At 38.9% G+C, this 23969-nt stretch overlaps 1 protein-coding gene across 1 annotated transcript in view; it reads right to left on the bottom strand.

Moving 5' to 3' along the window:
* Positions 1-3801: 3801 nt before the first annotated feature.
* LOC125465653 (mucin-16-like) overlaps positions 3802-23969 on the bottom strand; it is a 56954-nt gene continuing 36786 nt past the window's right edge. The window contains exons 43-62 of the mRNA XM_059638427.1: positions 23700-23848; positions 23544-23611; positions 22570-22739; positions 22383-22409; positions 20943-21091; positions 20782-20849; positions 19794-19963; positions 19608-19634; positions 18150-18298; positions 17990-18057; positions 16779-16945; positions 16582-16608; positions 11498-11658; positions 11324-11391; positions 10123-10292; positions 9581-9753; positions 9325-9392; positions 8706-8866; positions 6016-6128; positions 3802-4551 (exon numbers count right to left, since the gene is read on the bottom strand). Of these exons, the coding sequence (XP_059494410.1) occupies positions 4459-4551; positions 6016-6128; positions 8706-8866; positions 9325-9392; positions 9581-9753; positions 10123-10292; positions 11324-11391; positions 11498-11658; positions 16582-16608; positions 16779-16945; positions 17990-18057; positions 18150-18298; positions 19608-19634; positions 19794-19963; positions 20782-20849; positions 20943-21091; positions 22383-22409; positions 22570-22739; positions 23544-23611; positions 23700-23848 (2246 nt within the window). The 3' untranslated portion in view covers positions 3802-4458. The remainder of the gene's footprint in view (positions 4552-6015; positions 6129-8705; positions 8867-9324; positions 9393-9580; positions 9754-10122; positions 10293-11323; positions 11392-11497; positions 11659-16581; positions 16609-16778; positions 16946-17989; positions 18058-18149; positions 18299-19607; positions 19635-19793; positions 19964-20781; positions 20850-20942; positions 21092-22382; positions 22410-22569; positions 22740-23543; positions 23612-23699; positions 23849-23969) is intronic.

The following is a 23969-nucleotide window of genomic DNA, read 5'->3' as shown; positions in this document are numbered from 1 at the left end:
CCATGTGATAACAAGGTCTGGCATGTAGGTGTGGGGATAAGGGCATGGAAGAAGGTGCTCAAGCCCTAAAATCATTAAACACGATATTAAGCCCAGAAGGCTACAGGGTTCCCAAGTGGAAGATGAGGTGCTGTTCTTCCAGCTTGCATTGACCTTTGCTGGAACACTGCAGCAAGCCTGAGACAGAGATGTTGGTCAGGGAAGGCAGTGTGTTGAAGTCTCAGACAGCTGGAAGGTCAGGGTTGTTTCTCGGGATTCCTATTCCTTTCCAAACACACTGTCATATTTTGTGTTCTGGAAGCTATAATAACCCCTCCTGAGTTCTCCTTTCTTTTCGTATTTTTTCATACTTTCCTCTACAGTTGAATCCAACCCCACAAATATTAACCTGCTGCTTTGTCTTCCATTGGCCATTATTCTTGCAAGCATGGTTGATAGTTTGGATTTGGTTAAGGACCTTGTCAACCACAGTGGGTGGGAAACCATGGTCATGGAAGAAGAAAGCCATTTCTGTGGCTATTTTAACTCATTTGTTTTAAAGCCATTCAGTCTATAGCAGTCCCAAGTATGAAAACCAGTTGATGGAATTTGAACAAGTACATTTCATAGAAATCATAGATCATTAGAAGCCCAACAGTGTGGAAATAGGCCCTTCAGCCCAACATGTCCACACCGACCCTTGGAGCACCCCGCCCAGACCCATCCCCATATAATTTACCTGATCCACACATCCCTGAACACTATGGGCAATTTAACATGGCCAATCCACTTAGCCTACACAACTTTGTACTGTGGGAAGAAATTGGAGCTCCTGGAGGAAACCCACACAGACACTTGGAGAATGTGCAAACGCCACACAGACAGTCGCCCGAGGGTGGAATCGAACCCCGATCCCTGGTGCTGTGGGCAGCAGTGCTAACCATTGAGCCGCCCACTACCAATTTCGTAATAATGAGGAGGATAAAGATTCTTATCATTAACACAACAGGGGGTCTTGACAGGTTGCGGGCTGAGAATCATGTTTCTCATTGAGGGGGCAGTGGTGAGAAGAATTGCACGTTCAGTTTAAAATGAAACGGTCTTCCATTTAAAACTGAGAGAAGAATTTTTCTTCTCTTTCATGGCGTTTTTAGCCTGTAGAATTCTCTTTCCCCAGAAAGCAATGGAAGTTGGCTCATTGAATATGTTCATGGTTGAGTTAGATATATTTTTGACAGTCAAGAGTGTCAAGTGGTATAGAGGGCAGACAAGAAAAATGAATTGAGACCACAGTCGGATTGACCATGATTATCAGGTGGCAGAATAGGCTCGATGCACCAAATTACTCATTCCTGCTCATAATTATGTTCTTGTATAGGTTCCCCAGTTTCCTGGCAAATTCAATAAAGGAGCAATGCTCTTGTTTATTCCTTTTCTTTGCAGGGCATGGGTCCCCACATGTGAATGTATATCGTTCCTAGCTAGCGTAAATGAGTTACATTACAACAAATTATCTTAAATTGACTCTTATTTTAGCTGTTAGATTACTCAGGGGTATTCAGTAAGCATACGTCTAACATTAGAGTTGTTTGGGTTATGTAAATGTAGTGAGTATGATATATATTATGCTTTTTATAGACAACTGAAGCTACATTCTGTTTGATTATATCAGCCAAAGGTTGGATTGTATGCTGCACATACTTCATATCTTACTGACACTGGGACTCATGCATGATGTTGTTTAACTGTCTGGTAGGCGAAATTTTTTTTTGGACTAACGGCAGCATTCTGTTAGTCAAAAACGCCACTGCATAGACCTTGCATGGTAGCAGCATTAAACAGCCTATATACCTTGCTGTTCAGGGTTCTCACATATTTTGTCTTTCCAGAGTGCTTTGAGGCAAACTGGGCACTTTTCAAGTCTCAAAAGAGCAGGCTGAAGAGTTTACGTCATTTACAGGAAATAGTGGTCTATCAGAATATCCATTGTCCCAAAGGATAGCTCTGATGTTGTCTATTTCACATACAGACAAACATACAAAGTGAGCAAATGGCTAAGGCTTTATTTACAAAATCACTGTGCTGTAGATTTCTTCTTCCAATTTACAGGGAAATTTTTTAGCTTCATCACGAGTTCCAAACTGAGATTGAATTTCGTTCACAGTTCACATGGTGAATGATAAAGCTGGGACGTTCTCTGCTGAAATTGCAAGCTTGATTAGAAATTCCCTCCTGCTGCCTCTCTCTTTTCAGTTGAATGAACCAAAGTAAACTGCTTCTGCTTGCTTTCTGAGAAGACAGTCAGATATTTAAAACAAAATAACCTTGTATCCCTCACAGACGCCTTCTATAGCAATGTGGCAAGCATTGTAATGTTCTCATACAGAAGTATAAATGATTAACTTCACTTTCACTGCTACTGTTTGATTCTGTAACTCATGACGGGAATGGACTCTATAAATAGTATCTACTTGCTAAAACCACACAATGCATTAGATCGACCACACCTGGAATACTTGAACAGTTTCAGACTCCTGATCTAAAGAAAGATTTTGGCATTGGAGGCAGTCCAGAGAAGGTTCATTAGGTTGAGCCTGGGTATGGATGGATGTCTTATGGGGAAATATTTAGTAGTTTGGCACAGCACTCAATGTAGACATTTTTTCAGTTGGCTTGACTTGGTAAGTATGGTGAGCTTGTTCCCCCTTGTGACAGGATCGAGGACTAGAGAGCATAATCCCAGCGTAAGGAGTCACTCAGTCAGGACAGAACTGAGATGGAATTTCTTGTCAGAAAGGTAGTCAGTCTATGGAATTGGGTGCAGAATCTTTAAATATTTTGAGGCAGGGGTAGATAGATTCTTGATTACTGCAGGGATGATAGATTATCAGGGATGTGCAGGCACATAAAGTTGTGGTTAAATTGGACCAAGCTCAAAAGGCTGAGTAGCACGTTCTTATTCCCTGTTCAGATGTAATTCTTTATCGCAGAGGACTGTAGATTTAGGTTACGAAGTATATTTAGCGCTGAGATAGACAGATTTTCAGTCAGTAAGAGAATCAAGGGTTTTGGGAAAAATGCAGGAAGGTGGGCTTGAGGATTATCAGCCATGACGTCATTGAATCAGCGCAGACTCGATGGGCCAAATGGCCCACTTCTGTTTTAATATTTTGTAGTCTCATGTGAATAACATATCTTGTTGATGAATGTGATTACCCCCTCTCCAGACATTCTGTCCCTATCATGGAACTCCCTGGGTGGTTGATCGTTTCAACTTGTCTTCATCTTGAAAGAAATTACATGTATAGTTTAAATAACTTACTGAAATAATTGCAGATGGCATGGCTCTACCCAAGATTTAAATAGGAGTTGTCTATTGTTTACATGTTTATATCTCTTCATCTGACTTTCTTTATAGTACAATAGTTAGTTTTTAATTAACCTCAAGTTTGCTTCAATTGCAATGACATTAGAATTATTCTTAGTTTCTCAGTGTTTTCCATTTGCATTTAATCTTTTAAATCCAACCTAACTGTCATATTCTGTAATATTTGAATTATAAACTAGATACTTGCAACAAAAAGTAATGAAATATAACAAAGTACTGTTTATTGTTAGATTTCATTGAGTGTCTTACAAAAATAGTCCATGTTGTAAATATTCAGCTCTCAGAAAAACAAGGTTTTAATAAATATTTTAGTCTGTTTGTGATGCTATGTGAATTATTTTAAATAATTTATTACAAATATATAATGTTACTATTTGATCACAACAGCAATAGTTGATGTTAATTTGAATAAAGTACAGATAAATATAACGTGAGATAATGCGGAAGACAACCAACTGGTGACAATAAATTACTGCAACTAATTTACGTGGAAAGCAGTCACTCAAAAGAACTCAGCTGTTTGCCAATTTTGACATTGTTTTGTTTATCTATTCCTCATATGTCATACTTCAAGCAGAATCTTGAATGTATCCCTCTTGAATATAGAACATCAAAAGTTTTTATTCTTTCATCGGAATATGACTAAGGAAAGTGAACCAAGCATTTTGCTGCATAAGGTTCGACTATCCTGATGGACACAAGTGATACGAGTACTATATTTAGCACCTTAGCCAATTACTTCCTAGTTATTATACTTAGTTAATCAGCAGTACGAAAAGACTGACAAATCTTTGAATTGTACAGAATTTTGAGTGAAGATGTTTCTAGTGTTTATTTATCATAGCTTTGTTCATTTTTTCGTAAAGTATTTAACAGATTCAAATAATTATTTCTGCCTGATATTGAAAGCAATCACTATTTCTGTTTTATTGTATTTTTTAGTGCTTTTTGGCAGAATTTAGCCTTTGATGAGAAGCATACATCCTCAATTTGGGATCCATCATTAAATAGTAACTACACAAATATAATCATGTTCTTTTAAGTACTGCAAAATTGTTAAATGTGTAAGTAATTTGCATGTTTATTATTTATCAATAGAATTTCTGATGAGGAAAGTAAAGCCCAGCTGGATTTTGCATCATGTTGTAGGATCCATGAAACTTCTTTTTCAGACATAATGTAATCTGAAAGGTTAAAACGTTACATTAGTAAAATATCAGTTGATGTAATCTCTTAGGCAACATTATATCTATTCTGTAGATTAAATTATGTGACATTTTCTATGTCTATTACTGAACTACTTTTTATCTACTGAGCGCAGCTTAGCTCTCTTTTCAGTTTGTTTTATTAAATAAAGTTTATTTTACCGTATTTTTTATTGTAGTGTTAACTTCAATATATGTCATGAAGACATGAAAGACAGCAGTGAAAATGTCAAATAAGTTGAATGACTTCCATCAGTGTTGCCTTGATAAGATCCCTGCAACACTTGGACAGACAATATCACCAATTGACTGATACACAAGATTAGTCAGGAGGCCCGGGCAGGTGATTCTGACAGAGAGAAAACTGAGAATGGAAGAATATGTACTTCATCTTCTGGCCAGACGCAAATTAAGACTGGCAGTTGAATGGACACTGCTGGATCGGGAAGAAAAAGTGTGGTGCTGGCTTTAAAACAATAATAATTTTGAGGATATGTTCAAAGGAGGAAATCAACTGGGTTGGAGCAAAGATTGCGACACATTGGAGCAATTGGAGGAACCTTGCTGTCTATTGTCCTGCATAGGACTGGAGCTGATCACAATGTACTCTGACATAAAATATTTGGACTGAAATTTTACTGCAAGTTTCAGGATCCACTGCACAACCAGGAGAGATGGGTATAATTGAAATATGGCCAGCTCCTTGGGGTCCCTCAAAATGGAGCTGTCTTCTGAAAGGCAATTTATACTAAAATTCAGGGTGGTCAAGGGAGGAAGACACTGTTGATAACGGAACCATCTCCTCAAGGTAGCCCCAGGGACACCTGGGACCCTCTCTGTGGGATTTGTAGCATCCGAGTCGGATAGCCACACATACCAACGGGTTAAAAAACAGCTTCTTCCCAGCTGCTATCAGACTGCTGAATGGACCTTTCTAATTTCAAATTTAATGTTGTTCTTGCTTTTGCCTACCTCTTGTGCGGCTGTTACCTTGTATGCCTCGTGCTATCTAAACACCTGTGATCTGTGTGTTCTTATATGTTATGATCTGCCACTTTTCACTGTTCTTAGGTACATGTGATAACAATAAATCAACTCGTGCACCTTTTACTTTCCTCCCATCCTGAAAGGGAAGACTCTACCTGCAATATTGACCTGTCTTTTCCTTCCACAGATGCTGTCAGTCCTTGCTGGTGTCTTCAGTACTTTCTTTTCCATTTTAAAAGAAGAATTTTTAACATTGGTATTGCAAGTGCAGAATGCAATATTCAAATGAATCTTGAAGACAAATGATCCCTGAATGATCACTGAATTAATCAATGATCTGAAATATCCTGCCTCTTTGCTGGTGCTGCCCTCATAATCAGTGTGTTATTTTCTATTATGTGCTTCTCATTTTTAGCGTTCGGCATTGCACAATATTGAACAATCAGATGTACTTACAAATAAACAAAGGAGGAAGAGCAGGACAAGGAGAAGTAGTATTCCCAGCACGATCAATATGATTGCCCAATATGGTATTTCTGTTCTGTCACTGGAGACTGGTGCTTTAGCTTCTGCAAAAAATAAATTCAGAAAAATTAGACATAATACTGAAGACTAATTTGCTACTCCCAACCACCTTCAGGGATGCATCATGTTTTAAATTAGTATGCAGTTCTAGCTCTGTTAGCTAAATGATTTAGAATTATGTGAAGTAATTCTGTAATCTTGCACTTAAACTGGGACCACTGCAGTTAAAAAGGAGTGGAGCCAGAGATGGCTGACAGGATTTTCCATTATTGGTTAAGAGTCCTGACATTGGAGCGCAATGCAGATTCTGATACTGCACTACGTCAGAAGCAGATATTTAGCAAAGATTTTGCCTGGATTGGCCAGACATGTTAAATACGAGAAAGATGTTCCTGATGATGGAGTAACTCCAGAACTGGGAGTCATAATTTAAGGATACGGGGTAGGCTATTAAGTACCGAGGTGAAGAGACGTTTCTTCATTCAGAGAATGATCACACTGACTGGTGAAGTAAACTCGAAGGGCCAAATGGCCTACTTCTGCTTCTATTTTCTATATTTCTACAAGCCAGAGATCATGTTCACAATCTAATTAAGTATGATAGGCAGGCGCTTTAATTGGAGGCATTCTCTCTGCATTTTTAAAGGATTTGAATATTTTAAAATAGTTAAAAAGACCACTCATTATGAAGGAAAAAAGTCCCTGGGTAAATATTAGTGCTGGTAGTTTAAGGTCCTTCAGTGAGCATCATTTGCTCTCATGTCATTTGATATAGTGGGTCTTCCCCAAAAGTGTAGTGTAGGACTCCAGGCCATGGGACAGCCTCCCTGTTAACTATGTTACTCAGAAAAGTCATGTCTGCTGCAATTTAGCCCAGAAATCTACACGTGTGCTATGAACACCACTTCGATGGAAAAATGCCACTTATAGCAGTAACTATCTAGGTGTGAAGAAACTAAAACTGTAGTTGCAATGTCTGAATTGGGATGCACAAGTTATAGTTGTTAATTTAACAGCATATCATGTGCAGAAAGCTAAATGCAAAATATGGGATTATAATGAGAGATTGAAGGGACAAAAAGAAAAGCATTTAAATTTGTATACTTTTTTATAATACAAATAACAACTGAAGAAATGACACTCTATAATTGAATCAACTTTTGGTGTCATAGTGATTGACAACAAATGGTCAAGACTAATCTGTCATTAAATTTAACTTTTTTTGTGTACTTATTTGGTATCTATCACATAAGTACGTGAATTTCATATACTGCACATATTTGAATGCCAAGTTGCTCCACAAGGTACTATTGTACTGAAAAGAGTATCTTGTCGAAGAACTCAGCATTTCCAGCATCCATAATTCTTTGTTTTATTTTCCTGTTATTGTGAAGTTTTCGGAGGAGGAGAGTTTGGACTTCCTGATTTTCGCATTTAATGGCACATTGGGCACAAACAAAAGTTGGTCTTTCACAATGGTGAACACTGATAGACTCACTATTGTTTCAATCACAAAATCTGGGCCATTCAATTATTAAATGAAAACCTGCTTCTTTGTGAATTCAAGGCTAGTTGCACCAGGTGTGAAACCCAAGTAGGCTCATACTCCTTCCTGAAAATGTTCTCACACTTCTCACTTTCAGGGTGAATGGTTATAGTTTTGCTGTTTTGCAGATGCTCATTTTGGTGTTAATTTCCCTCAGATTTGCATGGGACATGTATGTCTTTGGAAATTAATTGTGATTCAACATTTTGCAGCAGTCATATTGGTTAAATTTTGAATGTTGCTTGAAAAACTAACTTTACAAAACATTTTTTTTGCTAATTCCCTCAATCCCCAAATCTAAAAAGCTAAAACCAAAGATAATGGGAACTGCAGATGCTGGAGAATCCAAGATAATAAAGTGTGAAGCTGGATGAACACAGCAGGCCAATCAGCATTCAGGAGCACAAAAGCTGACGTTTCGGGCCTAGACCCTTTGCCCGAAACGCCAGCTTTTGTGCTCTTGAGATGCTGCTTGGCCTGCTGTGTTCATCCAGCTCCACGCTTTATTAGCTAAAACCAAATTGATATTACCAATAGATAACGCAGTGTGGAGCTGGATGAACACAGCAGGCCAGGCATCATCAGAGGAACAGCAAAGTTGACGTTTTGGGCTGGGAAGGGCCCTGACCTGAAACATCAACTTTCATGTTCCTCTGACGCTGCCTGGCCTGCTGTGTTCATCCAGCTCCGCAATGTGTTATCTCTGACTCCAGCGTCTGCAGTTCTTACTATCTCTGAGTAAGTTGATATTACCAATGATTGCTGGAAATCTTTCCCAGAATCTAGGTGAATAAATGTGCCTACATGAAACAAATTATAATTGCCACCACTGTAATAAGATATGTAATTTATTAACAGAAGCCAAACTTGGGGTGTGGCCCACTTGACAGGAATTAACCAATCCCTTCCAACATGAATAAGTGACTCACCATAAAACACCCCCTCTCTTCCCAAAGAAGCATTACTCTATTCACTTTTTTCACAATTATTAACTCATCTAGATTATTGTTAATTAGTGATTAAATTGTAATAATAGAATTGTTAAAAGTAAATACAATTAAAATTGATACTTTACCTACTGCCAAACTGGTATTTCTCAGCTGGTAGACATTTCCAAGCAGGTTTGTTGAATTTGTTCCCTTGGTAAACTCTGCTTTGACTTGTTCTGCTATCACTGGTTCATTCACAGCAGAAGCATCGAAGTAACATGTGCAGATACATTTCACTGATCCAATTCTGTTGGTAAGAATGGCAGGAAAAATGATGATTTCAGTCATTCTTAATTAAATGAGCAAAGTAATTGAAGCAGAGTAACTGGAACAACAATTATTCCAAAGTATTATTAAAGATTCAGTGATTCAACAGAGATTGCAAATGTCTGCAAACATTTAAGGACACCTCCTGTGGCTAAATTTTCTGTTTATTATGTTGTGATATTGTTCACAGGGCATAGTTAATCAGAACACCATCTTAAACTCCATAAATCTGTCACTACATAAGGAGTTGTTTAATTGAAAATTGTCAGTGTCTAATAATATCTACAGTTGAATTTAACTCCAGATACAAGTTTAAAAATTATACTGGTAAGCAATTCACATGCCAGATTTCGTTTCAGTTTGGTCTACTGCTAATGAGCTTAATCTACAAGGTAAATTCTTTGTTTTATGCTTAAAATTTGAAGTAAATCCTCTTACCTCAGTCCTGTAACTTTACAGATACGATAGCTGTCCTTTAAAGCACTGTTTTTATACAAATTTTCAAGCTGCAAAGTATAAACATTAGTAAGTAAACATTGCAAACTTTTCAAGAAATAAATCTAATAGAAAATGTTGAAGGTTTACATGTTTGTCAACAAAAGTACAGAAAATATTCACTTAGAGAATAACATAATTTTGCATTTGGTTTTCTTCAAGTTTAAATTTTGAAGAATGACCGAAAAATAGTTCTTACCATTCTGGTAACATTGGCAACAATGCTTTGGTATTCAAGGGAATTTGGATCATTAAGTGCTTCAGTGAAATTTCTGTTTATTATGGTGAAGTTAAGCTCAAATGGCAAATCGCCTTCTCGGACTTCAGGTGACAATATAGTCGGTGCTGTAGTTGGTTCCAATTCGTGATAACCTGAAATTAAAAGGTGAAATGTCAATCTCGCGTGCAGCGTGTCAGCAAGGATATTATCTATTAAAGACTAATAAAAAATTCACAATTATATTTATTTTGGTGGTTAATGGACAAGGAAATGTTTGTTATTTCTTGTCTCGTGATCTGCGTCTTGGTCATCCATACAAACTTTGAGAATGATTTGAAATCAGTAGAAAGCATGGCCGCCTATGTTTTTTCCTTTTGTTTTGTTGGGACCTTTGGAGTTTGCATGGTTCATACCTGCTGGAAACCTTTTAGATGCAGCTAATTTTATGTTTAAGCTGTGAAAAGATTACAATATATGTTTTATTTTACAAGGAAAATCATTTAATTTGACTCAATACATACCATCCACATAGAGGCTGTCTTTGTCCAATGCATATATTCCTAATGCAGTGATTTTCTCAGTGTTGTCTCTGAATTCATTATAAACAGTGACTTTATCAACTCTTGGAATGGTGGGATTATTTTTAAAAGAACAGTGTGCTTCAACTTTAGTATTGCCTTGATTCGCAGAACTGTTCAAGGAACAAAGTGTTAAAATCATTAGAAATATGGCATTAATTTTTTTGCACTGAAATATTAATATGGATTGAGAATACAAACATCCTATCAATAAGAATCATTTCAAAAATAGCTGATTGCCTTGATGCTTACAATATAATGCCGCAGAAAATATAGATGTTTAGGTAAAATGAGCCAATTGAAATAGGAAGTATCTACTTGGCAACTTAATTTTCAGTATAATATGAAATGCAAATTGAGATGTTGAAATTACCTACTTCTGAGCTAGAATTGGAGAAAAATGAGTATCTGGCAAAAGTGAAGCTGTTTATAGCATCCATACAAAATTAAGCCAGTCCACCAACTATGTCGGTTGATTTCTTTGTGTCAGTTTCAATGAAAAGTAATGCTGTAGTTAGTTTGGACAGGGAGTCTATAGAAGTTCCAGTTCCTTAGCTTTCATTTAAGACTTGGTGTAACGTCAGCTAAGCCCACAAGGTTCACCCCACTCTTAGCTTATTAAATTTGTAAAGCAACCCCAGAAAGATGACCCGCTGGACCAGATTCACCTGTTTCCTTGGAAGCCACCCCTTGCTTTCCACGAGTGATCCTGCCTTCTACAGTCATAAACAACATCTTTAGGGTGTTGAGGCTCAGCCCATTGCCCCAACCCTAGAAAGTTTTGCCAGGATCAGCTGCATGGTGTTGGGCATGAATGTCATTACCATACTTTGTAGATGTTCAAAGCTTATATTTTTCATTAGATTAAAACATAAGGTTTGGAGTACAGGCATGCAAATGTTATGCTACAGTTATACAAAAGCCTAGTTAGACCCCACTTAGGAATACCGCAAGCGGATCTAAGCATCTCAGGAATGTTTGGGCGCTGGACAGAGCTCAACACAGGTTTACAAAGATGATACCCAGTCCTCAAAGGTTAAGTTATGTGGATAGATTGGACAAATTAGGTTTCACAATCCTCAAAATATGTTCATTCAGAAACATCTAATGCAGACATTGGCCATTCAACAGATATTTGTCTTACCTGAAAGATACGAGCTCACAATTTGTGAATGTTTCATTTACCTTGCTGCTTTTGTATAGATTGTTGAGCTGCAGACAAAAATATTCAAAGTAACTGGTTTGGAATGGAGAAACCCGTCATTAAAACATTCTGATTTATATCAATCAATTAAATGTGATTCTACTGTCAACTTACCAAACTAACAACATTATTTGATGTAGTTGTATATTCAGCAGAATTGATGTTTTGTAATTCTGATCTAAATTCCAGATTATTTATTATGAAAGTGACATTAATGTCAATGGGTTTTATCTCCTTATTTGGTAGCAGTGTCACTACCTCAACAGGGGCTTCAGCTGTAAGGAAAGAGTAAATAATTACCCAGGCAATACAATAACCTGTTACACAGTATTTCCTGACTTTACCAATTATACATGAAACAAAAAGTTCTGACTCTGAAATCAGGTCTTCTCACTTAAACTCGAGTCTGGAGCATTGCTTTGCCAAATGTTATTATGTTATTAATCTGATTATATTCAAACCATCAGTTCCAATGAATAATATGAGAAAAGGCTACTTTCTGGAATACATATTTATTCAAGTTAAAAATGGATTTTGTTTTATTTTAAATTTGGATACTTTATTCATTGTTTAATTTGGGGAATAGCATACCTTTATTCATTTTTATGTATGCAACCGCATATACCAATACATTCATCGGCAAACACAGAGACACATCCACTGTCAGAGTTATTTCCTTTATGAGAACAATTTTCCCTTTGATGGGACATATTGTGGAAGCAGGCATAATTAGTGCTGGCCATTGATACACCACTTAACGGCCTTAATGGATCATATGCCAAGAAGGTCCTATCTTTATATCAAAAACTTAATTAGTGAGGTGTTGAGAAGGGCAAGAATTTTTCCAGGGCCATCTTGCCCTATTATGTATTCTTTAACCACCTTCAGGGAGGGGTAGTCTCCACTCTGTGATTTTAAAGGATCATTATAAGTTGCATAATTGTTCATTTCTGGTTATATCAAATCATCTGACAAGTAGGATCATTTTTAATCAACAGCAAGTAAAAAACATTTGGAAGGGTAGTCATTCAATCCAATCAATAAATAAAGCTGGCTTCATCACAGATTTTATTGAGGTCCAAGACCCTCAGTCTGCATGTATCCACAAATTGCTGTGGTGCATAGAGTCTCTCTAGCCTGTTCAAACTGGGTGACATATCAGTAAAATGTCTTTTACGGAACTTAAAATAGCACAAATTTCTGCACTTAAACCGATAAATGTGCTTAACCTGGCTATATGTAGAACACAGTCAGTCAAACAGGCATTCTGCCCAATATCTTACACAACCTTCAGGCAGAGATGACATTCATGCAACAAGGGTGCATGTACAGGGTTCAGAAAAAGCAGGAACAAATTAAAGTTATGTCCAGTCTCTTCTAACTCATTGTTACTGGGTGCAAAAAAACGCTCTTCAGTTTAATACCCAGGATTGATTGATGTGATTGTATAACTAAGGGATAGCTTTGCGAAGTGCAATAGATCACAGATCAGATGAACGTGCATTGGTACTGTGACTAGCTCCTACCTATCTGAGCTAATGTTGGGGGCCAAAGATGTATGAAGACAGTGGACAGAAGTCTTGCTGTCAGTTTATTTCTACGTTTCTTGAATCCAATGGATAGAATACTGTATATATCTCAGAATGTTAAAAGAAGTTAAAGTAGAACAGCCAAAGTTCAGGTGTCTGCTTTCAGGAGTTGCTAAAGCAGTAAAGTTGTACCTGCAGACAGGAGGATGAGCAATAAAATGTCCAATAAAATATAACCATGGCTCAATTAACTTATAAATGTTTAAATCAGTTTAGTTTTATAACTTAGATATGTAATAGACCGATGTATTTCAGTTTTGTTTGGTAAATTTTATTTTTAATTTGTTTTTGGTGTCAATGGTTATTATAACATTACACATGGTTCTTTTATTAAAACATCAGTAAGATATGAATGATATGCAAATACATCAATTTGGGACATTTGAAGTGATATTAATTCTCTAGGGGTATCATTACATATTCGAAACAGACAGATGAATTATTCACTGTTGCCACCATCTCTTGGTAAAATATGTAGAGTTGGGAATCTAACAGGGACAGGTTGTTACAATAAGGATGATCTTACAATGTGCTTGGCATGTCAAAAATGATTCAAGAGACAGTAGGAAGTTATGTCACTTCTATTCTCTTTTGATGCCAATTGTGTTTAATAAAATTAATCAGGAATATACTACTAGTTCATCCACAGCTCAGCAAGAGCTATTTATGCACGAATAAGCCTATTAGAGTTCAGGATGTCTCTGATCATGCACACCGGGGGAAGTAGTTTTCAAGGGTAAATGAGAGGCGTTTCTAGAAATTCATTGCACAGGAAGACCAAAAATACAAGTAAAATGAAACAGAAGATCTTTGCTTAGTCAACCAGTGTCACAAATTGGCACCCTGAAGTAGATCGACAGAAAAACCACTGCTTTAATAAAATATTATTTCTTTTGCACATATTACAATAAACTTACTGAATTAATTGAAAAGAGATCGTGGGAACTGCAGATGCTGGAGAATCCAAGACAACAAAGTATGGAGCTGGATGACACAGCAGGCCAAGCAGCATCTCAGGAGCACAAAAGCTGACGTTTCGGGCCTAGACCCTTCATCAGAGAGGGGGATAGGGAGAGGGTTCTGGAATAAATAGAGAGGGGGAGGTGGACCGAAGATGGAGAGAAAAGAAGATAGGTGGAGAGGAGAATATAGGTGGGGAGGTAGGGAGGGGATAGGTCAGTCCAGGGAAGACAGACAGGTCAAGGAGGTGGGATGAGGTTAGTAGGTAGGAAATGGAGGTGCGGCTTGAGGTGGGAGGAGGGGATGGGTGAGAGGAAGAACAGGTTAGGGAGGCAGAGACAGGCTGGGCTGGTTTTGGGATGCATTGGGGGAAGGGGATGAGCTGGGCTGGTTTTGGGATGCGGTGGGGAAAGGGGAGATTTTGAAGCTGGTGAAGTCCACATTGATACCATTGGGCTGCAGGGTTCCCAAGCAGAATATGAGTTGCTGTTCCTGCAACCTTCAGGTGGCATCATTGTGGCACTGCAGGAGGCCCATGATGGACATGTCATCTAAAGAATGGGAGGGGGAGTTAAAATGGTTCGCGACTGGGAGGTGTAGTTGTTTATTGCGAACCAAGCAGAGGTGTTCTGCAAAGCGGTCCGCAAGCCTCCGCTTTGTTTCCCCAGTGTAGAGGAAGCCACACCGGGCACAGTGGATACAGTATACCACATTGGCAGATGTGCAGGTGAACCTCTGCTTAATATGGAAAGTCATCTTGGGGCCTGGGATGGGGGCGAGGGAGGAGGTGTGGGGGCAAGTGCAGCACTTCCTGCGGTTGCAGGGGAAGGTGCCGGGTGTGGTGGGGTTGGAGGGCAGTGGATCTCCATCTCAGGCAACCAGCTAGTAACTGATGTCCATTTCAAGCCCACCGACTCCCACAGCTACCTAGAGTACACCTCTTTCCACCCACCCTCCTGCAAAAATTCCATCCCCTATTCCCAATTCCTCCGCCTCCGCCGCATCTGCTCCCACGATGAGGCATTCCACTCCCGCACATCCCAGATGTCCAAGTTCTTCAAGGACCGCAACTTTCCCCCGACAGTGGTCGAGAACGCCCTTGACCGCGTCACCCGCATTTCCCGCAACACATCCCTCACACCCCGCCCCTGCCACAACCGCCCAAAGAGGATCCCCCTCGTTCTCACACACCACTCCACCAATCTCCGGATACAATGCATCATCCTCCGACACTTCCGCCATCTACAATCCAAACCCACCACCCAAGACAATTTTCCATCCCCACCCTTGTCTGCCTTCCGGAGAGACCACTCTCTCTGTGACTCCCTTGTTCGCTCCACACTGCCCTCCAACCCCACCACACCCGGCACCTTCCCCTGCAACCGCAGGAAGTGCTACACTTGCCCCCACACCTCCTCCCTCACCCCCATCCCAGGCCCCAAGATGACTTTCCATATTAAGCAGAGGTTCACCTGCACATCTGCCAATGTGGTATACTGTATCCATTGTACCCAGTGTGGCTTCCTCTACATTGGGGAAACCAAGCGGAGGCTTGGGGACCGCTTTGCAGAACACCTCCGCTTGGTTCGCAATAAACAACTACACCTCCCAGTCGCGAACCATTTGAACTCCCCCTCTCATTCTTTAGATGACATGTCCATCATGGGCCTCCTGCAGTGCCACAATGATGCCACCCGAAGGTTGCAGGAACAGCAACTCATATTCCACTTGGGAACTCTGCAGCCCAATGGTATCAATGTGGACTTCACCAGCTTCAAAATCTCCACTCCCCCACCGCATCCCAAAACCAGCCCAGCCTGTCTCTGCCTCCCTAACCTGTTCTTCCTCTCACCCATCCCTTCCTCCCACCTCAAGTCGCACCTCCATTTCCTACCTACAAACCTCATCCCACCTCCTTGACCTGTCCGTCTTCCCTGGACTGACCTATTCCCTCCCTACCTCCCCACCTATACTCTCCTCTCCACCTATCTTCTTTTCTCTCCATCTTCGGTCCGCCTCCCCCTCTCTCCCTATTTATTCCAGTTCCCTCTCCCCATCCCCCTCTCTGATGAAGGGTCTAGGCCCGAAACGTCAGCTTTTGTGCTCCTGAGATGTTGCTTGGCCTGCTGTGTTCATCCAGCTCCACACTTTGTTGTCTTGAATTAATTGAAAAATTATTTGTGCCTAGAATAGGTCATGGAACTAACCAGGACAAGTAAACTTTTAGATTTGCTGTCATATACATAAGATTGTAATCGCTATTGACTTTGGTAGTGTTCTCATTAGTTTCAGCTCTTAAAGTGGAACAGACGAGCATCATTTGTTTTAATAACTAGCATTTGAGTTTGTCATACTTAATGCCACCTCATATAAGATATATATGTGATTCATCATATAATTGAATTATTTTGACTTTTGTTAAGGCATAACATTATGCATGCTCAGAAGGAATAAAAACAACATCCTAAGAATATCTTGTAAAATCTAGAGAGGTAACATCAATAAACTCCCAGCTCTTGATTTCAAAGCTTGACTTCCATTACTGTAATAGTGCCTAATTATTAAACTATTTGATATTTCATTAAAAGCTGGCTAGCTCTGAACAAATAATGCGGTGAGTGCTATGACTTTAATAAAAGTAATACTCACTGATTAAAGGAGTTGATTCGTGGTAATCTGAAAAACCAAAAATACATGTTATCTGTCAAGTGAGGTTGAAATGCATTATGAGAAAGCAAACTAAAAATTAATGTGATTGCTTGATATCTCTCTGATTCATTTGGAATAAAATATTCAAACAGATTTAAATAGAATGGAACAGAACACCTCTTTTATGTGCTAAATACCATTCACATAGAGGCTGTCACTATCCAGTGAATACGCTCCCAAGGTGGAAATTTCCTTTGTGTTGTCCCTGATCAGATGGTACATCATAATTCTATTCACTTCCTGTGGATTGGAATCATTTCTGAATGTGCAGTTTGCAGACACACTGGTACCTGTGTTTGTTGGGCTGTAAGACAAACAGATAGTCGATTAAATGAGTGAGAAAACATTGGGGTCGAAATTTGTCTCAGATAATGGTGCAAAGTTGGCATTATTAGATTGGCCACCCATTCTACTTAAGACCTGATGTTTCGGATTATTGCACTCTGTAGAATTAATGTTAAGTGCTACATATAGTGAGTTGCTGATTCAATACCAACCATTTTGTGACATTTTCTGTGATGAATGTCTGCCCTATGTCAGAAATCAGGTTGGCAGACACAAGCCTACATGGGCTACTGTTATTAATTTACAATTTTGAGGGCTGAGGCCAACTGAAAATTCTTACTGAAGAATATCTCCCATTGCAAGTTTGTAATGCTGTCCATAGAAAGCGACTGATTTGTTTTTCTTCATTCATTCGTGGGATGTAGCCATTACTGGCCAGGCCTACATTTATTGCCCATCCCTAATTATCCAGAGGGCATTAAGTTTAAACCACATTATTGTGGGTCTGAAGTCACATGCAGGCCAGACCAGGCAAAGTTGACAGATTTCCTGAACTAAAGGACATCAGATGGGTTTTATCAACAATCAGCAACAGTTTCATGGTCATCATCAGACTCTTAATTCCAGATTTTTGTTGAATTCAATTTCCTCAATCTGCATGGCAAGGTTTGAACATTACCTGGCTCTCTGGTTTATCAATCTAGTGATGATACCAGGAGGCCAGCACCTCCCCTGGACTGGTGACAACTATCCAATTGATAGCTTGCCCCATCAGATGAAGAGAATGGAATGGTTTGGCCAACTGAGACATTTTCTTGTCTACATGACAGGGACTTTAGATCTCCTGTTAAAATAAATTCAAGTATTTAGTGGGCTACCAGAAATCCTGTTGGCAAAGCAGCAACTACATTAATAAGCAGAATGATCTGCGTCTTGAAGCAATAGCCAGAATTCAGAAGAATGTTTAGAATTTTAAACATTGTTGTAATACTAACTATATCTTTTTTAAAAAGATACATTGTTGAGATATGTATCAAGTGGATTTTGCATAAACTTTCCTTACCTGAATGATTGAACTTTGCAGCTTGAGAATGTTTTGTTGATATTGCTGTTTGTAAACAGGTTGTTCAACTTGAAAGAAAGGAACAGCAACAGTATTAGAGAGAAAATTCTATAAGTAATGCAACTATGTATTCATATTAATAAGTAAATTGTTAACTGACCTGGTAAGTGATAATATTTGAGGCAGATTTATACAGAGCAGAATTGGATGATATTAGATTTGCTGTCGGAGGCAGGTTAGTAACAGTGAAGGTCACATTAAAATCAAAAGGTTTTGTTTCCAGATTGGGAGTTGTGGCCACAAGTGGTGCTGTTAGCAAAAAAGGTAGATAAACATTAAACTGAGGATGAAAACAAATCTTCTCAATTGCATTATTTACATTTCAGAGATGAAAATAAATCAAAAATATAGAATCAGAATACGAAGCTACATAGTAGGCAGCACGGTGGCTCAGTGATTAGCACTGCTGCCTCACAGCACCAGGGACCTGGGTTTGATTCCACCCTCGGGTGACTGTCTGTCTGTGTGGAGTTTGCACGTTCTCCCCGTGGCTGTATGGGTTTCCTGCAGATGCTCCGGTTTCCTCCCACAGTCCATTCGATCATTCAACATAATTAGATGGAATGTCTTTAAATGCTAAATACCATTCACGTAGAGGCTGTTGCTAGGTGGATTGGGCATACTAAATTACTTGTAATGTTGAAGGATGTGTAGATTAGGTGGATTATAGGTGGATGGGCCTGGGTGGGATGCTGTGAGGGTCAGTGTGGACTTGTTGGGCCGAAGGGCCTGTTTCCACACTGTAGGGAATCTATGATCTACATTTGAGAACTTGCAGTAAAGTGGAATGAAAAAGTCTGTCTTTTGCAAAGAGAACCTCATAGAGTCATAGAAGTGAACAGCAAGTAAACGGGCCCTTTCGCCCAACATACCCATACTGTCCCATGTTCTCAATTAAACTAGTCCCATTGGCCTACATTTGGGTCCATATCCCTCCATACATATCCCATCCATGTACCTGTCCAAATATTTCTTAAATAACGAAATTGTATTCGTTTCCACTGCAACCTACAACAGCCCATTCCAGACACTCACCAATCTCTCTGAAAAAAATTGCCCCTTTGGACAGTATATCTCTCCTCTCTTACCTTAAACCTATGCCCTCCAGTACGTATACTTATTACATGTGGTTTTGGGACAAAAACTGCTCTAATTAGTGTTTGCATAACTGAGTGCACATTGAAATAGAAAGTCCTTCTGAATTTGTTGAAACTATAAAAGATTTAGCATCTTATGCTAACTGTGGGATAATTTTGGTTGCTAGTAGCTTCTTCTTACATGTTACTCATAATTATATTATCAGCCTGATAATAATTAAGGACCACATATGACAGAGATACTATAACAGTGCAAAATTTCTACAAAGCTGCAAACATTTTTGTTTTGAGAATTTATCTTAATGAACAAACAGGAAAATAATGGGGAGGCAGCTGTGGATGGGAATCATCAGCAATGCAATGCTTGAGTATGCCAATTGATAATCAGAGTTTAATAAAGAATTGTTTTATTATCTCCCACAGCAATGAAAGTCGTGAGAAACAACAAGAAGCATACTTACGGGCTGAAGGAGCTACTTCATGGTAACCTGAAAAATCAAAAAACATGTCTTCAATAAAATCAGTTATATGGGAAATCATTATCAATTAGTGCAATAAGATACATTAGTTTGGGTTAAATTTTCCCCAAATTATTCACAAACGATCATTCAACATAATTAGATGGAATGTCTTTAAATGCTAAATACCATTCACGTAGAGGCTGTTGCTATCCAGTGAATATGCTCCCAAAGTGGAAATATCCTTTGTGTTGTCCCTGATCTCATGGAACGCTACAACCCTATTAACGTCCTGAGGATTGGAATCATTTGTGAATGTACAGGTTGTGTACACACTGGTTCTGGCAGCATTTGCTGGACTGTAAAATACGAAGTTATTTCAATAAATTAGGAAACATTGCAACAAAATCAGGTTGGCAGACAGAAGCTCCTGCACTCTTATGGGACCAATTTACAATGTTGTGACTAAATGTCAATTTGTTACAACTGACATGAACGTCAGCCGAGAATCATTGTTGAATGATTCTTTGCACCCTTTGCATTTGCGTTTGCAGGAAATGCAGACGCTGAGTATCTTCCATATGATAATTTGTTCACCAGAGAAGTAAATATAAAAGGGTTGAAAGGTTTGATTTATTAAACCGCAAAATGCTGGCTCTCTGAATTCGCGGGTTGTGTTAAAAGTGCAAACTAACTCATGTCTAGCGAAGAAGACTATTGAGGGCCTTGGAATTCAGCCTGTATTAAGATGGGCTAGAAGGGCTTGTTTTCAGGTTTCACCTGCCTGGTCTGGATGGCAGATCTGTGTCTGGGCTAACTGGCAGGCAGAGTGCTGGAAGGACATGAGAGTAGCAAGCCTTGGAGAGCACAAGCTGTCCTCCCGAAAATGGAATGTCGTCATCTTTGGAATCATTGCCCATTCTCTGAATAGACATTTCAGCTAACTGTTGGAGGACAAATTGCTAGGCTGTGGTGACACTGTTAAAACCCATGTGTACATTGTTGTAATCAAACATATTATTCCCAGCTATCTGAACATAATTATGCCAATTCAATCGAACATTAATGATTTTAACACTGAGAAAAAAGCAGAATTCTGAAAGATACCAAGAGATTTTAGCCAGTTTTTATAAACCTGAAGCAGATACTGATAGGCTTCATTGCCAACATTACTTACCTGAATGATTGAACTTTGCAGCTTGAGAATGTTTTGTTGATGTTGCTGTTTCTAAACAGGTCGTTCAACTTGAAGGAAAGCAATAGCCATAGTATTAAGTGACAACATTTTGTAATTAATGATAATATATAATTGCATTAATATGTAAATTACAAACTTACTTGGTAAGCAATGATATTTGAGGCAGATTTGTGCAGTGCAGAATTGGATGATATTAGATTAGTTGTTGGAACCAAGTTAGTAATAGTGAAGGTCACGTTAAAATCAAAGGACTTGGGTTGAAGGTTTGGTGTCGTGGCCACAAATGGTGCTGTTAAGAAAGATTAAGTAATCATTATGCTGAGAATAAAATAATTTCTTCAATTGTAATACTTTTTATTCCAGAATGAAGTTTAAATAAACCAAGAATATAGAAATCACATCAGAATATTTTATATTGTTGTCAAGAGTTTTTTTGAGGATGAGTAGGTTAGGAAGGTTGTCTTCCTTTAGCAAAGAAAACCTTTTGCTTTCATGTATGTGATTGGCAATAAAATTCTCCTAACCACTGGCAACATAACTGATTGCTTCTTCACATAGAAATTTCTCCTGATTCTTGTTACCAACTTGGAGGGCAGAATGCTCTGTTCCTCCATTGGAAGGTATGCAAGGGGAATGGGTGGCAAGCAGATTTTTTTAGATGTCTTTGCCCAGAGATCAACCATCCCAGTTTCTCTGTGGGATAGGTGAAGGATATAGGATGACATGCCCATCCTTTCTCCAATTGGGGGCCCTGAAATGATCCATTAATGATTGGTTAACGATCGTTTCCGATCCAAACTAAATTTTCAGCCTGGCAAGAAGAGATTAGTCATAGCGGTAAGGTCAGAAAGTGAGGTGGTTCCCACTATGGTCTGGCTCCCTCAGACACTCCCTTCCACCCTGGACTGTCCAAGAACTTAAACCCCCTCCACTCCCCTCAAACTGGCCAACTCTGTCAATTGCTCCAGGCTCCGCCATCCCTTCCCAGCCCGAGATCTCTACATTTACCTGGGACTTAGACTGTGGGGACTGTGTGCATTCCCAATCCTGTGTGCTGTGGCTTCTGTATGGTAGCACATCAAGGTGAGAATTAGCCCTGAATTGAGGGCAAAATCCTACCTCCATCCCATTAAAATTGATAGATAATTGGCTCTAGTTCAATTTGTGTTGGCTGTGACACATTCACCACTGAAAGTTCAGACAGAAGAAAGAAAAATCCTACCATCTGAACATTCCTCAGTGCAATCAACTTTGGGTGACAGGTCTGATTTCAGTTACTGTTAGCTACTCCTTATATGTTACTACCAGCTCTGTTACTATCCTGTTAATAAATGCCTTAAGTGAAGGGATGAGGGTAACATAGCACATACAAAATCACTGTTCAGTCCAAACATTTCAATTTAAGAATTTACATTGATGATCAAACTGGAAAATAATGTGAACCAGAGTTAAATGGGATATACAACGACCCCAATGAGGTGCATGTGTTTGACAATTTGTTAATGTAGAATTATTTTGTTACTTCCCACAGCAATGAAAGGAAGTCATAAGGAAAAAATAGAAACAGAAATCACACTCACGGGCTGAAGGAGCTGCTTCATGGTAACCTAAAAAGAAGCAAAAATAAGTCATCTATTAAATAAGTATTGTGGAAATTCATCATCAGTTGGTGAAATAAGATATGTTAGATGAGTTGAAATTTCCCCAATTTGATCACATAGACACATTCACCATGATAGAAAGAAAAGTCTTTAAAACAATAAGTACCGTTCACGTAGAGACTGTTGCTATCCAGTGAATATGCTCCCAAGGTAGAAATGTCCTTTGTGTTGTCCCTGATCTCACGGTATGCACTAACCCTATTAACTTCCTGAGGATTGGAATCATTTGTGAATGTACAGATTGTGTACACACTGGTGCTGGCAGCATTTGTTGGACTGTAAAATACAAAGTTAATAAATGTATTTAGTTAGGAAACATCACCATAAAATCAGGTTGGAGAAAGAAGCGTCTGTGCTAATAAGGGCATCAATTGTTTGAGATAAGCCGCAAAGTGTTACAGCTAATGTAAATGGGAATAACGTGCTGAATAACTCTTTCCAACTTGACAATCCATTTGCAATGGCTGTACAGGAGGCAGAGTTGCTGTGTATCCTCAAGTTGATATTTCACAGACCAGATAAGTGTCTTTGAAAGGAATTGAAAGGTTTGATTTACGAAATGTCATAATTCTGGTTGCTTGCTTTAAGCTCTTACTGTAGAAAGTGGAAAACTACTGACTTTTGGTGGAGGAGACCTGAGGTGATTTTGGAGGGTATGGATTTTGGGAGTTAGGGTTGGCCAGCCGGCAGCCAGAGAGGAGGGAAAGCTCTGGCGAAGTGGTGAATCTTGTAGGGTACAGGTGTTCCTGGGCACTCAGCACATTCATGCTCCATCAATGCCCATTTTCCAGTGAGGCAATCTGTTGTAGGACCGGTTGCTAGACTGTTGTGACACAGTGAATGCGCTTTTGCATGCTGTAATCCTCAAATAAATTGGACAAATATTGCTCACAGCCCTCTAAACTTTTCAGTAAATGTATCTGTCAAATCAAAAGATTATCAGACCTCTAACCTTACTAATCTGAGCACTGAAAAGAAAAGCAGTATTCTGAATAATACCAAGAAAATTTAGCCATATTTGTAATATTAATTTTTAATCTTGAAACAGATATTGTTTTGAATAATTGTTAAATTCCTTACCTGAATGATTGAACTTTGCAGCTTGAGAACGTTTTCTTGATGTTACTGTTAGTAAACAGGTTGTCCAGCTGAAGGAAAAGAACAACAGAGTATTAGGGCAGTCTTTGTATTTAATGAAATTGCATAACAGTATTAATAAGTACTTTGTGAACTGACCTGGTAAGCAATAATATTTGATGCAGATCTGTGCAGTGCAGAATTGGAAAATATTAGATTTGGGGTCGGAACCAAGTTAGTAATAATGAAGGTCACATTAAATTCAAAAGGATTTGTTTGTAGGTTTGGAGTTGTGGCCACAAATGGTGCTGTTAAGGAAAGAAATAGATAATCATTAAATTGAAATTGAAAAAAAACCATAATTGCATAATTTCTTTCCAGGTAAAGGGAAAATAAATCAAGAATATAAAAACCACATTAGAGTATTGT

The sequence above is a fragment of the Stegostoma tigrinum genome, chromosome 30, assembly GCF_030684315.1.
Source record: "Stegostoma tigrinum isolate sSteTig4 chromosome 30, sSteTig4.hap1, whole genome shotgun sequence".
In the NCBI taxonomy this organism is placed as follows: Eukaryota; Metazoa; Chordata; class Chondrichthyes; order Orectolobiformes; family Stegostomatidae; genus Stegostoma; species Stegostoma tigrinum.
This window is presented reverse-complemented; position numbering and strand designations above follow the sequence as displayed.